The 12,847-nt window shown below is 33.7% G+C and overlaps 1 protein-coding gene across 4 annotated transcripts; it reads right to left on the bottom strand.

Moving 5' to 3' along the window:
• Positions 1-8,075: 8,075 nt before the first annotated feature.
• LOC132041804 (uncharacterized) lies at positions 8,076-12,546 on the bottom strand. 4 transcript variants are annotated; one of them, XM_059432492.1, is made up of 4 exons: positions 12,283-12,546; positions 10,191-10,349; positions 9,619-9,837; positions 8,076-8,426 (listed from the first exon to the last, which is right to left on the bottom strand). In XM_059432492.1, exons 1-4 carry the CDS (start codon positions 12,439-12,441, stop codon positions 8,085-8,087), a joined length of 879 nt encoding a protein of 292 aa, XP_059288475.1. In that variant the 5' UTR covers positions 12,442-12,546; the 3' UTR covers positions 8,076-8,084. The 4 variants fall into 4 exon arrangements, with proteins under 4 accessions (XP_059288475.1, XP_059288478.1, XP_059288476.1 ...); XM_059432495.1 differs by having other exon boundaries at positions 10,191-10,327; positions 12,283-12,416; XM_059432493.1 differs by lacking the exon at positions 12,283-12,546 and adding an exon at positions 10,430-11,164 and having other exon boundaries at positions 10,191-10,327.
• Between the last annotated feature and the right edge of the window lie 301 nt (positions 12,547-12,847).

The raw sequence follows: 12,847 nt of genomic DNA on the forward strand, positions 1-12,847 counted from the left end.
AAGTAGTCGAGATTGTGATTGACTTTAATTGAAATATTGAATTATCTCAATTTAGTTAAGCATTAAATAGGATTAAATTGAATAAATATTTTGTAATAACTTATTTAATTGAATCAATTTAAAAAAATAAAAAAAAGTGAATGTAACAATTAGTCAACATTATGATTGACTTTGATTGAAACATTGAATTATCTCAATTTTGCTAAGTATTAGATAAAATTGAGGAACAATTAGCATGATTTGATTTACTTCAATCAATTTTCTTTAAGAAAAACAGTGGATGTAACAACTAGTCAACACTATGGTTGACTTTAAATGAAAGGTTTAATTTAGCAAAAATATAGATAAGTATTAGATATGGTTAAGAAACAATTAGCAAGTTTTGATTTAATTCAATCAATTTTTAAAAAAAGAATGGTATAATGGATGAAACAAGCAGTGAAGGCTGTAATTGAAACATTAAATTACTTCGATTTAGCTTAATATTATATAGGATTGAGTAATTTTTTTTTTTACTAACTTTTGATTCAATTCAATCATTTTTTTTAATAAAATAAATGGTATTTCGTATGTAATTTTGTTTTTTTCCTTTCTTTTGTTTATAAGATATTTATAGGATACGTTGACATGTAGTTTGTATTGATAGACCGTATAAATAGGTTGACCATATAAATTATTTTGCAGCCAAATTAAATTTCCGATTGCTACAAACTCAATTAATGGGTATAAGACGCTTCAAGCAATTTCCAGGACCATAATGTTGTGACGAACAAAAGGTAACCATTGACTTCTCCTTGTAATCTTAATGTATGTATTGCATTTTTTGTAAAAGGAACTGCTAAATGAGAAAATCGTGGGGTTTAAGCATTTTGGTCTATCTATAAATACATAAAAACATTAGAGGGAAAAATTGAAGTAAATTTTTACACAAGATCAATTTATGAATTTTAGATGTTGGGATAATGAAAAACTTAAGCATGTTTAAGTGTAACAAATGCTTTGTCTTGGAAGGAAAAAATTTGGAAAAAAAATACCACCTACTTCATATAAAAGTTGTGCCACTTTTTGTGTCAATATGAGTTGTGCCATTTAGCCCCACCCAAAAACAAATTACTTTTCCTCTTGATTAGAGCAAGGACAAATAGAAGAAATCCGTGATTTGAACCAGACTGACCAACTTCCCAAATGGTCCAACGAATCCAGCTGAGCACAGATCTACTCTTCGAATCACAAGCAACAATAGAATGAAACCGTTCAAAAGGGATATGATATCAAGCCTTGCGGGATAAGGTCAGCTGATTAGACCCGACAGGACAATCGGTTATATGACGGCTTCGTCGACCGGCCGCGTGAGGGCTTTAGGGCGTCCTCAAGATATGTTCTAGATACCGCTATACAATTACAACCCGTTTTTGCTCAATGGATATAAAACACCCATGCTAGCCTTATCCCCCTCTAGGGATATTTTAGTGATAGGTTCTATAGGAACTGGACGATCCTATTTGGTGTCACCGCATGGACCCGAACTCGGGTGATCTATCCATGACTGTGACGAAGCTCGGGTGAAACTAAGTGGAGGTCCGAACCGACCGATGTGAAGAATCGGCGGATGAGTTGTGTGGATTGGTGGATTTCTCATAGTTGTGCTTTTGCAGCCGCACGCAACCATTTTTATGGTAACAAATTTTCCGGACGAAATCCCCCCCCCCCCCCCCCCCCCCCCAAATTCTTTCTTCGTATTATTCAATATGTCGAATACTTCATCTTTATACATTTTGCTATTACTACTATTAGCATTTCCTCTCTTCCGAGTGCCATTCGGAAGACCAAGAATGGGATGAGCATGACTAGGCGGAAGAAAAATAATAATAAAAAAGAAATTACGTAAGTAATCTAAAAAAGCGTAGAATCGGCTTAAAACAGAGAAAAAATAGCGGCGAATCGGATGCCCTAGTTGGTGCACTAACTCAAACCTAGTTCTTGCACGAAATGTCCTGCTAACATAGGAGCACTCCTACTAAGAAATGGAAGAGCCAATTTCTTTCTGTTCGACGACACAATGCCTCACCTGCCCTCTGCTACACATCTCTTTCGTTCGCCCTAGACCCACCCACCGATTGAGGATATGGCGTCATCATTCGCTGGAATTGAAATATCTGCGAGATCGGGATTACAATTTGTATCGATTAAAGAAATGGTTGGAATTCCCAAAGTAATACCCTCTCAGGCCGTATATTCTTTGTGCTGATCAACGATGATTACAATATCAGGTACCCCGACAAAAAATGAATCCTAATTTTAGGATGATTGACCCCTTTAATCCAGTTCATATAATGTCTTTCTCGGGAGCTAGAGGAAACGATCAAGCGGTGGCTGCTCGAGTTAGCCGATGCTTATTCCCCAAATACCGTCATCGCTTCTTCTCCGGAAGAAGTTCACGACCCGGGCCTTCTACCTCCACGCGGCATTGCTCCGTCGCTTTCGCCCATTGCGAAAATTCCCCGCTCGGACAATTAGACATCCAACCCGTAATCGCAACGACCCAATTGCAAGAGCGGGCTCACTAACCGAGCTATATACCCCCGAGCCAAATGGAGTATTTACGAAGTAGTCGATGGATGCTTTGCCGTGAAAGGGATAGAACTCAGCGGGTAGAGTATCACCTTGACGTGGAGGAAGTCATCAGTTCGATCCTGATTACTTTTTATAGGACCAAAAATTCTTTCACAAAATAATCCATCTTTTTCCGGTTTATTAGTTTTGTAATGAAAAGTATAGGGTTTTGTTACCTCTCCAACTATCTCTCCATTAGGCAGGATTTTAGTGGCCCAAGCACTTATTTGTTGAGGAGAAACTGATCCAATTCGAAGTTGTTGATGTTTATATCGATCGATCTTTTTCATTCCGTCGAAAATCGATTTTACGGTATAGACGCTTATGACCTCCCTTCTATGCCTTGCGGTAAAGATTCCTCCGGCATTACGACCTTACCACAACGACGCCGTCCATAGATCAAATTATTTCGTGAATTGGATTTCACTTGACCGTCTCAGGGGGGGGGGGGGAAACAAGCACACTTGGAGAGCGCAAAGACAACGAGAGAGTTTTATCGCATTCGGGAAGGATGAATCACTCTCGAAAAGGAATCTATTGATTCTCTCCCAATTGGTTGGACCGTAGGTGCTATGATTTACTTCACGGGCGAGGTCTCTGGTTCAAGTGCAGGATGGCCCAACCTTTTGACATTAAAAATTCAATAATATCAAGTTACTATGCGATTTTACCAATCATTATTTAGATATTACTTTAATCTTTGTCATTTTTATCTAAGGGTAGAATTAAAAAAAAAACTAATTAATTTATTTTTGATTTTCTAAGATAAGACTTATTATGGGACAAAGTTTTCTGGTTAAGCGTGACACTTTTTCTAAGACGGAGGGAGTATAAGATTTTGCCTATTCCTTAGTTTTGGTATAACCTAAAAATACATGGAAAAGAACATATATACTGCATGTCCTTCCATAAGCATTATATGAACAGAGCGGTATGCATGCAAATTGAAATGAAATTTTTACATAAATGATACTCGTTGACTATTTTTAATTTAAGCGGCTTAATGGATTATCATTTAGGTTAATTTTCCGATTCAAATTAAGCAAACGACCAAAATCTTCTCATTCACAAGTTCTCACATTTTAGACCCTAGGAATAGATGAATTAACAAGTGACACTTCAAAGAGCACAAATTGAAAACAATTACAAACCCTACCCAAAAGAAAAACAAAAAAACTGTTTACAACTCAACACCCAAATTAGTTACATATCTAAAGATAGTAACCAACTCTCCCCCAAACCCAAATTCCAAAACCCCTCAAATCTCAAAAAGTCAAAATGATAAAGAAAAGAAAGAACAAATCTTTTTTCATCTACATGTTCAAAAAAAAAAAAAAAAAATCAACGCCTCATGTGCCTGACCTTGTGCCAACCCTTTTGTACAATCTTCACTCCCTTCTTGAAAAGGGTCTTCAAATCTTTTGCTCTGTCCTTTACTTGATTCTCAAAGGCACCCATTTTGCAGAGAGAAAGAAAAAGCAGAGAATTTCAAGGATGTATCTATTGGTTTCAAGCAGAAGTTTTGGAATTTAAAGGAGTTGGGGGCCTACGTTACATATACTTAGTGGAATCCAGCGCATTAGATATGTATACATTTGGAATTTAAAGGAGTGGGTTGTCAGTCAATCTTGTTACTTGGGATATTTTTTAGTGTGTTTAGCGGAAATTGTGGTCATCTAGAGCTGTGTGGGGGCCTTGCAATCACCTCTTTGGGACAACCTCGTTTCGTTTTTTAACCTGTCTTGTTTCTTTTTAGGGAAAAGGGTCAAAAATACCCCTCTATTTTGAAAAAAAGATTAAAAATATTCTTCAAATTTATTTTTGATAAAAAATATCCTTTTCATCCTTAAAGTTTTTAAATATATCCCTGTCTTGACGGAAATTATCCTCCCAAATAATCCGAAATTCTTTTTAAACCCGCTCCATCATTTAAACTCGATTAAATAATCTAAAATCTTTTTTCGGAGGTGTGAAGATGGTTATGAACAGTTTCAGGAGAGGTAAAGGGAGGCTTCAATCATTAGACGGGATATGACACGGTTTCACTACCGACATGACCTTAGATGGGAGGTTGTTGAGGATTCGGACAGGATAATAATCCCCATAGTAGTTGTAGTTTTGCTCATTTGTTTATTGCCATTTGATCGTCGCTTATATTTATACTTTAATTATCTTATTTATCTATAGTAGCTTATTCCTTTCTTTAATCTACCATGTAGGTATGAAGTTTGAGGAATTGGGAAAATACCCCGGTGGGACTAGGATCTTATGGATTATTATTTAATTGTTGGGTCGGATTTAAATGATAAGGTTTAAAAAATGATTTTGAATGATTTTAGATAAGAAGTATATTTGAAAAATTTTTGATTTTAGATGATATTTTTGGGAGATATTTTTGACCCTTTTCCCTTCGTTTTATTATTCCATCTTCTCAATTTAAATGTCTAACTTTCTTTTCACCTTGTTTCGTTTTTTATCTTGTTTTATTTCTTTTTATTACTCCATCGTCTCAATCTAAATGTCTAACTTTCTTTTTACCTCGTTTCATTTTTTAACTTGTTTTGTTTCTTTTTATTAGTCCATCGTCCCAATTTAAATGTCTAACTTTCTTTTTTATATGTCTCAAAGATATTTATTTTGGCTGACAATTTTTCATGATAATTTATAACCACAAGGGATATTTTTACGTCATAATTTATACACATCTTTAATTTAAAACCATAAAATTTAAAAGTATTTTTTTATTAAACTCCGAGAGAATAGTATTTGTATTCCATTTTAAGAAAATGTCTAACTTTTGGAAAGCCACCCGGGTAATTGGAATTGGGTGTAATTTTCGCAATTGTTTGTAATTCGTTTATTTTTATTACTACACTCTCGTCCCAAGGTGGTGTAATTACACCCCGTAAACGTGGTTACTTTTTAATTTTATTTTAATTTCTTTTCTTTTTTTAATTTATTTTTTATTTCTAATATTTAATTTCTTTTTAATTTTATTTTAATTTCTTTTCTTTTCTAATTTATTTTTATTTCTATTATTTAATTTCTTTTTTATTTTTACTTTTTAATTATTTTTATTTTTAAAAATATATTTTTCTTTTTATAGAATTTATATTTTTCTTTTATTCTCATTCCTAATCGTGGTTCCATTTAATTGCTCAAATTGTTTTTAGTTTTTTATTTTATTCATTTAGCATAACCGTGTTAATATTCTAATTTTCGAAACTACCTCTCTTATATTATTAGAATGAGTCATTAATTCTTGGCATATAATAAGTGACGTTATTAAGGTAGAATTTCGTTGTGAATGAGGTTATAGACTTATATTTTCCTTTTCTTTGAATTATAGGGAGTATTTACTTATGTTACGTTGAAACATACATTTTATGTAACGTTGGAATTTGACATAAATTTATGTTACTTTTGAAATTTGAATTTAGGTTATATTTTTTATTTTAAAAAATCACAAAATTTTAAAAGTTTTTTTATTAGAATTATTGTCAAACTTTTAAATAGTGTTATGGCATTATATTTATAAATATTCTTTTTTTGTCAAAGATTCAATCCAGTGATGTTCTCGCAAAAAAGGTATGCTTTTAAGTTTTATAATCAATTAAAATTTAAATATTATTAATTTGAAATTATAAATCAATTATTTTTTACAATATTAGTTACAAATGTATGATTACTAATTAACATATTTTCAAGAAGCAATGTATTATTAGATAACTAATTTAATATCATTTATAAAGAAAATAAATTTCTATTTATATTTGTAAATTTTGAAAGATGCGCAACCAAACAAGAGATCAGAATTACAATATCAAGGTGGGTTAAGTTCTTTTATATTTGTCTATATGTGTTGCGAAAGATTGGAGATTGTGGGTTAAGTTCTTTTATATTTGTCGCGAAGATTGGAGATTGTGGTTTAACTAGCAGTCTAGCACACAATCATACATAAAGCAAATAAAGAAGTAGAAGCAGCGTAAAAGCTTAAGATTGAATTGTTTGAAGCAGGCTAAAAGCTTAAGACTTGGAATGTTATTTAATATGAAAAGAATTTTAAAACAAAATGTCATATAAATTGGGACAAATTGAGTACTATTACTTTTCTATAAATGATGAATTCTTAAAAAAATTAGGGTGAACAAGACCTCCAAAAAGTTCAAAGAAAAGTATGGGAAGCCAGCATAAACCACCGAGACATGTCGTTTACATTTGAACCAGCTAAACATGCCTGTCTGTCCGTTACTGTACAGCTTGCAGATATTTCTTAAAAGTTGGCTCTTTTTCCCCTAAAAGAAAATGATTTTTGGAGCAACGGGTGGTCCCTTGTGCTTCTAGTATATTCCATTCACAATTTCCTCGTATATACAGTAGACAAATTCCTTAAAAGGATTTGAAAGAGCAATGATTTCTTTTGAATCAAATCTCACCTGTCAAGTGCTCAATAACAGCTATATTTCCTTAACATGATCATCTTCACATGTTCTCAAAATAGAAGCTTTCCACTTGTCATTTTCAAGTCTAACTTGAAGCTGTCAAATGTTACTACAATTAGCGGGGTTCAGTGAAAATTGTAAAATTGAACGACAAAAAAGATTATTAATTAGGTTTGATATGATTTAATATTAAAAAAAAAACTGATCATAATTGGTCTAGTTTGATTTTAATTAAAAGAAAGTTAAAACTATTAAAATCATACCGATATTATATGTAATTTATAGTTAAACATATTTATCATAATGTGATTTTTATGATAATTTGATTTTACTAAAAAATTGGTGTATCAAAAAGGTCATAGTATATGATCCAATGATGCTTTGAAAGTGCTAGTGCGAATCAATATGAAATAAGCTACTACATCTGGTTCCACAAGAAATCAAATTGTAGAAAGACTTTCTTTTTTGTTTTGCGATAACAACGAGCATTGGATGGAAACAGCCATATTTATCATCCTTTTAAGAGATAATACAAAACTACAGGACTTTCTATAGGTTTTGCAATTTGGGAAATTAAATTTGATATCTAAACCTTCGTTACGAATCCCCTTCCCCTTTTCACCGATCCATATTCTCTTATACTTTTAATTGTCATAAGCATAACATCTGGCTAAGAATAATCCATCATGTTCTTGTTACTCCCCATCTGGCTTAGCATCTTTTTATCTTTGGAAAATTGAAAATTAGTCTCCTTACTTTAATCCAGTTTCATTGATCGCCAGACCACATCTTTGAATGTAGATTCACTTATTCACACACGTCATATTGATGATATTACAAAATTCAAAACCATTATGAGGTGCTCGAAAGCCATATTTTTACGATGTTCGTACCGATCCCCCTCATTACTTAGGATTCTTTTTTATCATGCTAGAGGTGTTTTACTACCCCGACACTTGAGCTAAACAGTTCAATTTCTGACCCCAACCCCAAAAAGAAAGATCTATCTTGCTCTCAAAAAGCAACAACTCATGATGCATATGTTATTAGTAAGGTTAAAGCATTGTATAGTGAATGAATTACAATAGAAGACCTTATGTTTCCACTCCAGCAATAAGAGCATCCAAGGATTAAACCTACGATGAACAATTGTATGAAATTTTCAGCAGAGAAGTGAGCTGCACTAAAAACAACTGAGCTAACAATCACCGCTTGCTGCCACTTCATTGTGGAGGAAAGAGCAGTCAAGAAAAACCCTCTGTAGACAACTTCTTCTAGCAAGGGGGTGATGACACAGTAGACCAGGATGCATGATGTTATCGATATTGGACCACTCGAAAGAATTTCCTTCAAGATTGGATTGTTGACGTCCTGCAGAGCTCATCAAACAATGATCACTTTCTCACACCACCGATCTAGATTTATAACATCATGCAACGCTGAACAACAACTCAAAGTGAGACCTAATATGACACTATCCAGAATTTCTAGAGATGAAATGGAAAGAAATCAAGCTTGCCTAAAGAACAAACAAGGAGAATTGTTCTTGAACAGCTTGCTCAAGAACTAGAACTGAGCTTAGAATCAGATTTTATTGACCTTTTTCATTCCGAGACGCCTTACAATGGAGAGGAATCGCAACTATATATAGAGGGAAAGATTGGGAAGGGGGAATTTAAAAGTTAGTTATAACTAACTCTAACAGTGAAACAGTCCCTTAACTAACACGTCCAGATCAAGTGACCTCTCTAACCGATTTTCAACAACCATCAAAACTAATTAGACTAACTGAAAGGGAAGAGAAGCTAAAATTGGAAACTTGCCATATTTGGATCGTATCATAGTATGATGGATATCGACGAGAAAATGCAACTATGGATGGACCTTCTACTTAATCTCCCACTATACTTCTAAATTGAACAAACTTATGAGGCAACTAACTCACTAAAATACATACATACAGGTAGTTAAGCATGTTAGTTCCTAAAAATCAACTAACTTGTCCGGTGCTTCAGTTTTACACACTTCTAATTCAAAATATATGTTTTAGATTCCTCGTCAGTCATTTAACTGAAGCTTGAAATAATGCGTGCTTAACGTCCACAAGAATCAAGTGAAGAAAATCCTTCCTTAATTTTGCTATCTAACCATGCCAAATATCAAACAAAATTCAGTAGTCCTAAAAGAAAGACAATCAAAGCCAAAGTAGAAAGTGTGTTGAAATTATGCAACAAAAGTTGGGTTTTATAAAGAGAAAAGAGCACACAGAAACATCTATCACTAGGGAAAGCATGACAAAAGAATTGCACTGCGTGCCAAACCCTGGTTTAAAACTATCAAAACCAAAGTAAAACTATGAGATTGCATTGTTGCACACGTTACTCACAAGAGGGTATAATTTTCTGTAATGTAACTACCATGATAAAGTGGCACGGAGTGATGTATTATAGTATTTGTCTCTTTCTTTTCTTCTTCATCTTTTATTTCAAGGTGAACACATGCACTAAACCTTTCAACTCTCAAATTGATAATGCCACTGAAAAAGGAATTGGAAACAGCTTACCTTAGTACCTATCAACGTGTCAGCAATAATTGATGTTACGAAAACCAGAAGAACCAGGAACCCGAAGCCAAGAGCTGACGCAAGTAACCAGTTCCTTTCTCTGGCTGATTGCTTCTCTTGAAAGAAATCACGAAGCTTGTATTGGGGCTTCTCAGCACATCTTAAAAGAAACAGAACGCTAATAAGCTCTAACGTCTGAAGTACAACTACGGATAATGCCTGTGGTGAAAAACAAGCAATGATACTATCAAATTGATTAAAATCACAAGTTAACGGACTATCTTCTAGTCGAGAAAAGTTTAACGTTTCAAAGCTACTCAAGTTAGATATATGTCACTTTTGAGTTCCACAAGTTTTATTCGATGGAATAAATTTCAAACAGTAAGAACTTCTGTGCACAACAAGGAAATGAAAGAAACCTGATTTTTTTTACTTTGAGCCAGTCACGAGAAGCAACAGAGAACACAAGAGAAAGTATGCATATATCTCTTGAACTTAATTCATAATTCATTAAACCAGCCCACAGCACTGGAATAGCAATAGTTTATACTGTATGTAGAAATCTTACTCACCTCGGTCTGTGGATCAAGAGCTGAACGATGCAATATGCTGGTAACAGCAGACAAGCCGCCAAAACTTAAAGGAACATGCACACTGAACAGGTAGAAAGCCATACTGCTCCACAAACTGCCCGTAACACAATGATTATCTGATTTAAGGACTGAGAAGCCCTATTAAGTTGAAAATCATTTACTCAAATATCTGAATGACAATATTGCACAAATTTTGGAGTAGAAAACTGAGTACAAACCTTGCTTAATCACTAACCATTCATAACTATCCATTTCCAGTTCATTAATCAGTACAACTCTTTTGATCTTAAAAATACAAATTAACTATTTTCAAGAAAGCTGATTGGATTTTGAACCATGTTTCCCCACGTATTGGTGCTTCCTCTTTACTCCCATGCCTCGAGCACTAGCCCATTCCCTTTGGGATCATATTCAGTTCAAACACAATTTATCTCACGGCTTTAAGACTTAGCTCCCTGCTTGGGTTTATTGTCTTTTTGGAGTTTTGATTTATTCAAAAACCTGTGTATCAAATACTTTGCCATGATGAATCAATGTTAACTCCATGTCGTCTGTTATGCAGATTCACTTTCTGCTTTGAGAGTTCCAGTTTCCAAGACGGTCTTTTACTTCAAATTACCTACTTTTGGACAACAAATCGCAGCAATGTGGTCAAGATTCTGTCCTGGCTACTTTGCGGGTCTGTAATAACCTTATATATTCGATCTTGTGTAGCAGAAAAGTCGGAAATTTTTCTTTATAACTTATGAAATAAGGGGGCTCAAAGCACACCTGTAACATCCTGGATGCAGTTTCTTCTTAAATGGGGTTGGTCGAGGCACCTCATGTTCTCATTTTGTTGTTGCTCATTCCCTTTAGGCTGAAGTGTTTGGTACAAAATCTCCATAGGAAGTTAGGAGTTATGACCGCCAAGTAGCCAGCTTTTATGTAGAAATAGAGTCTGGTCCAGCGCTTTCCTCACTATTAACTTAAAAATAATATGTCAAATTGCTCAAAATTTTGGGAAGCTACATTAAACGTGTCATTAAAGGTCGAATAGTCTTAAAACAAGTTACAAGTTTCTTAGCAGCTATGCAGCTGGAGAGCTCCAAACTACTATTCTCTCCTTCCCAATTTATGTCGCACATTTTTCCTTTTAGTCTGTCCCAAAAAGAATGTCACATTTCTATAATTAAAACAACTTAACTATGATATTCCCCTTTTATCATAATGAAATGATTTATAGCCACACAAATGTCTAGAAGTTTGTTTTAGACCACAAATTTGAAAAGTCTTTCTCTCTTTCTTAAACTTTGTACCTAGTCAAGCAGTGTCACATAAATCGAGACGGAGGGAGTACATTTTTCTATCTCCCCCTATTTACTTCCTCCCCTACTATTTCTGAGGCAGATCTAGCCCTTTTCGGTGGGTTCAATTGAACATATTGCTTTCAGCTTAGACCACATAAACACATGCAAAAAGATGTACTATGTCCTGGATATACCTCTACTCCACCTCTTTTAATTTCTGTTTCATCTACTTTCCCTCGTTTTTTTTTTTTTACTTCTAGAAACAAAAAAGACCCAAATGACATACATAGAAATCTTAATTTGCCAACAACTCCCTAAATCTCAATTTTTGTGGCACTTTTCGCTTCACAAGATCCTAACTATATGACTTTTGACCAACATTTTAAAATGTAGGTTTTTCATCATACTGACACAGCCAAAATTTGCAACTTATAATACTTTCGGCATAGTTTTTTTGAATATCTAATTTTTACTTTTAAAATCCTGGGCTGATCTAATTCAATTTAGCTTAAAATAAATTTAGCTTAAAATATTAATCAAATTGACTCCTCAGAAGCGAAAAGTGCCACATAAATTGGGATGGAGGAGTATTAGACTCAAAAGACAGAAACCATCCTAGGTAAAATGTTCTCTGCTCACTCTCGAAAATACCAAGCTTTCATTTCTATAAATTTTCTTTTGCACCATTCAACTTAACAATTGCCCAAAAGGTTAAGTTTTTAAGTTTCTTCTAGCTAACACGTGTTACCGGAAAACAAAAAAAGCGGTGAAAGCAAAGGTACCTCGGAAACATCTTGGGTATCCTTTTTTCTTATGCAATTGCACTTGGGATAAACTCTTGTGCGGAAGAACTTGGAAGAGTACAAATGATTGTGAAAATCTTGGCTAAACTTCACGGATGAAATACACATGATAGGTGCACGGACCAGTAATCCGTTCATGTTTCTTTGGTTTGCTTCGTCTTCCAACCAACGCCAATTTCAGCTCAAATTGGTACTATTAGAAATGGAAATATTTTTTTAGAGAAAATGGTTCTGTATTGAAATCATATTTTTTTTAACAAAAAAATATGCAATAATATCTAAGTGCTAATTAAAACAAGTGATGTGACATAAAACTTGAATATTTAATTTTTTTTTTTTTTTTATTTTTTTGGTTGAAGTGTTTTAGAAGTCTTTGCTGTTGGATAAGAAATTATTTTATTTATATTTACAAGAAACTTTGTTTTCCATTTTCTTTTTGCTTTTTCTGTATTACTTGTTTTATTCAAAATACTTGTTACATGTTGCATTTCGAAAGTCAAACTATTAAATTAAATTAAATTAATTAAAATTTAACTATTCAAAA

The sequence above is a fragment of the Lycium ferocissimum genome, unplaced genomic scaffold, assembly GCF_029784015.1.
Source record: "Lycium ferocissimum isolate CSIRO_LF1 unplaced genomic scaffold, AGI_CSIRO_Lferr_CH_V1 ctg1173___fragment_1, whole genome shotgun sequence".
NCBI lineage: Eukaryota > Viridiplantae > Streptophyta > Magnoliopsida > Solanales > Solanaceae > Lycium > Lycium ferocissimum.

Bases quoted from the DNA above. Each gene is read 5' to 3' on its own strand.
- LOC132041804 (XM_059432492.1), bottom strand. From the start codon at position 12,441: ATGAACGGATTACTGGTCCGTGCACCTATCATGTGTATTTCATCCGTG. The intron at 10,350-12,282 runs GTACCTTTGCTT...TCAACTTAATAG, and splicing joins ATACCCAAGATGTTTCCGAG to GGCTTCTCAGTCCTTAAATC. The intron at 8,427-9,618 runs GTAAGCTGTTTC...TGAGCTCTGCAG, and splicing joins ACACGTTGATAGGTACTAAG to GACGTCAACAATCCAATCTT.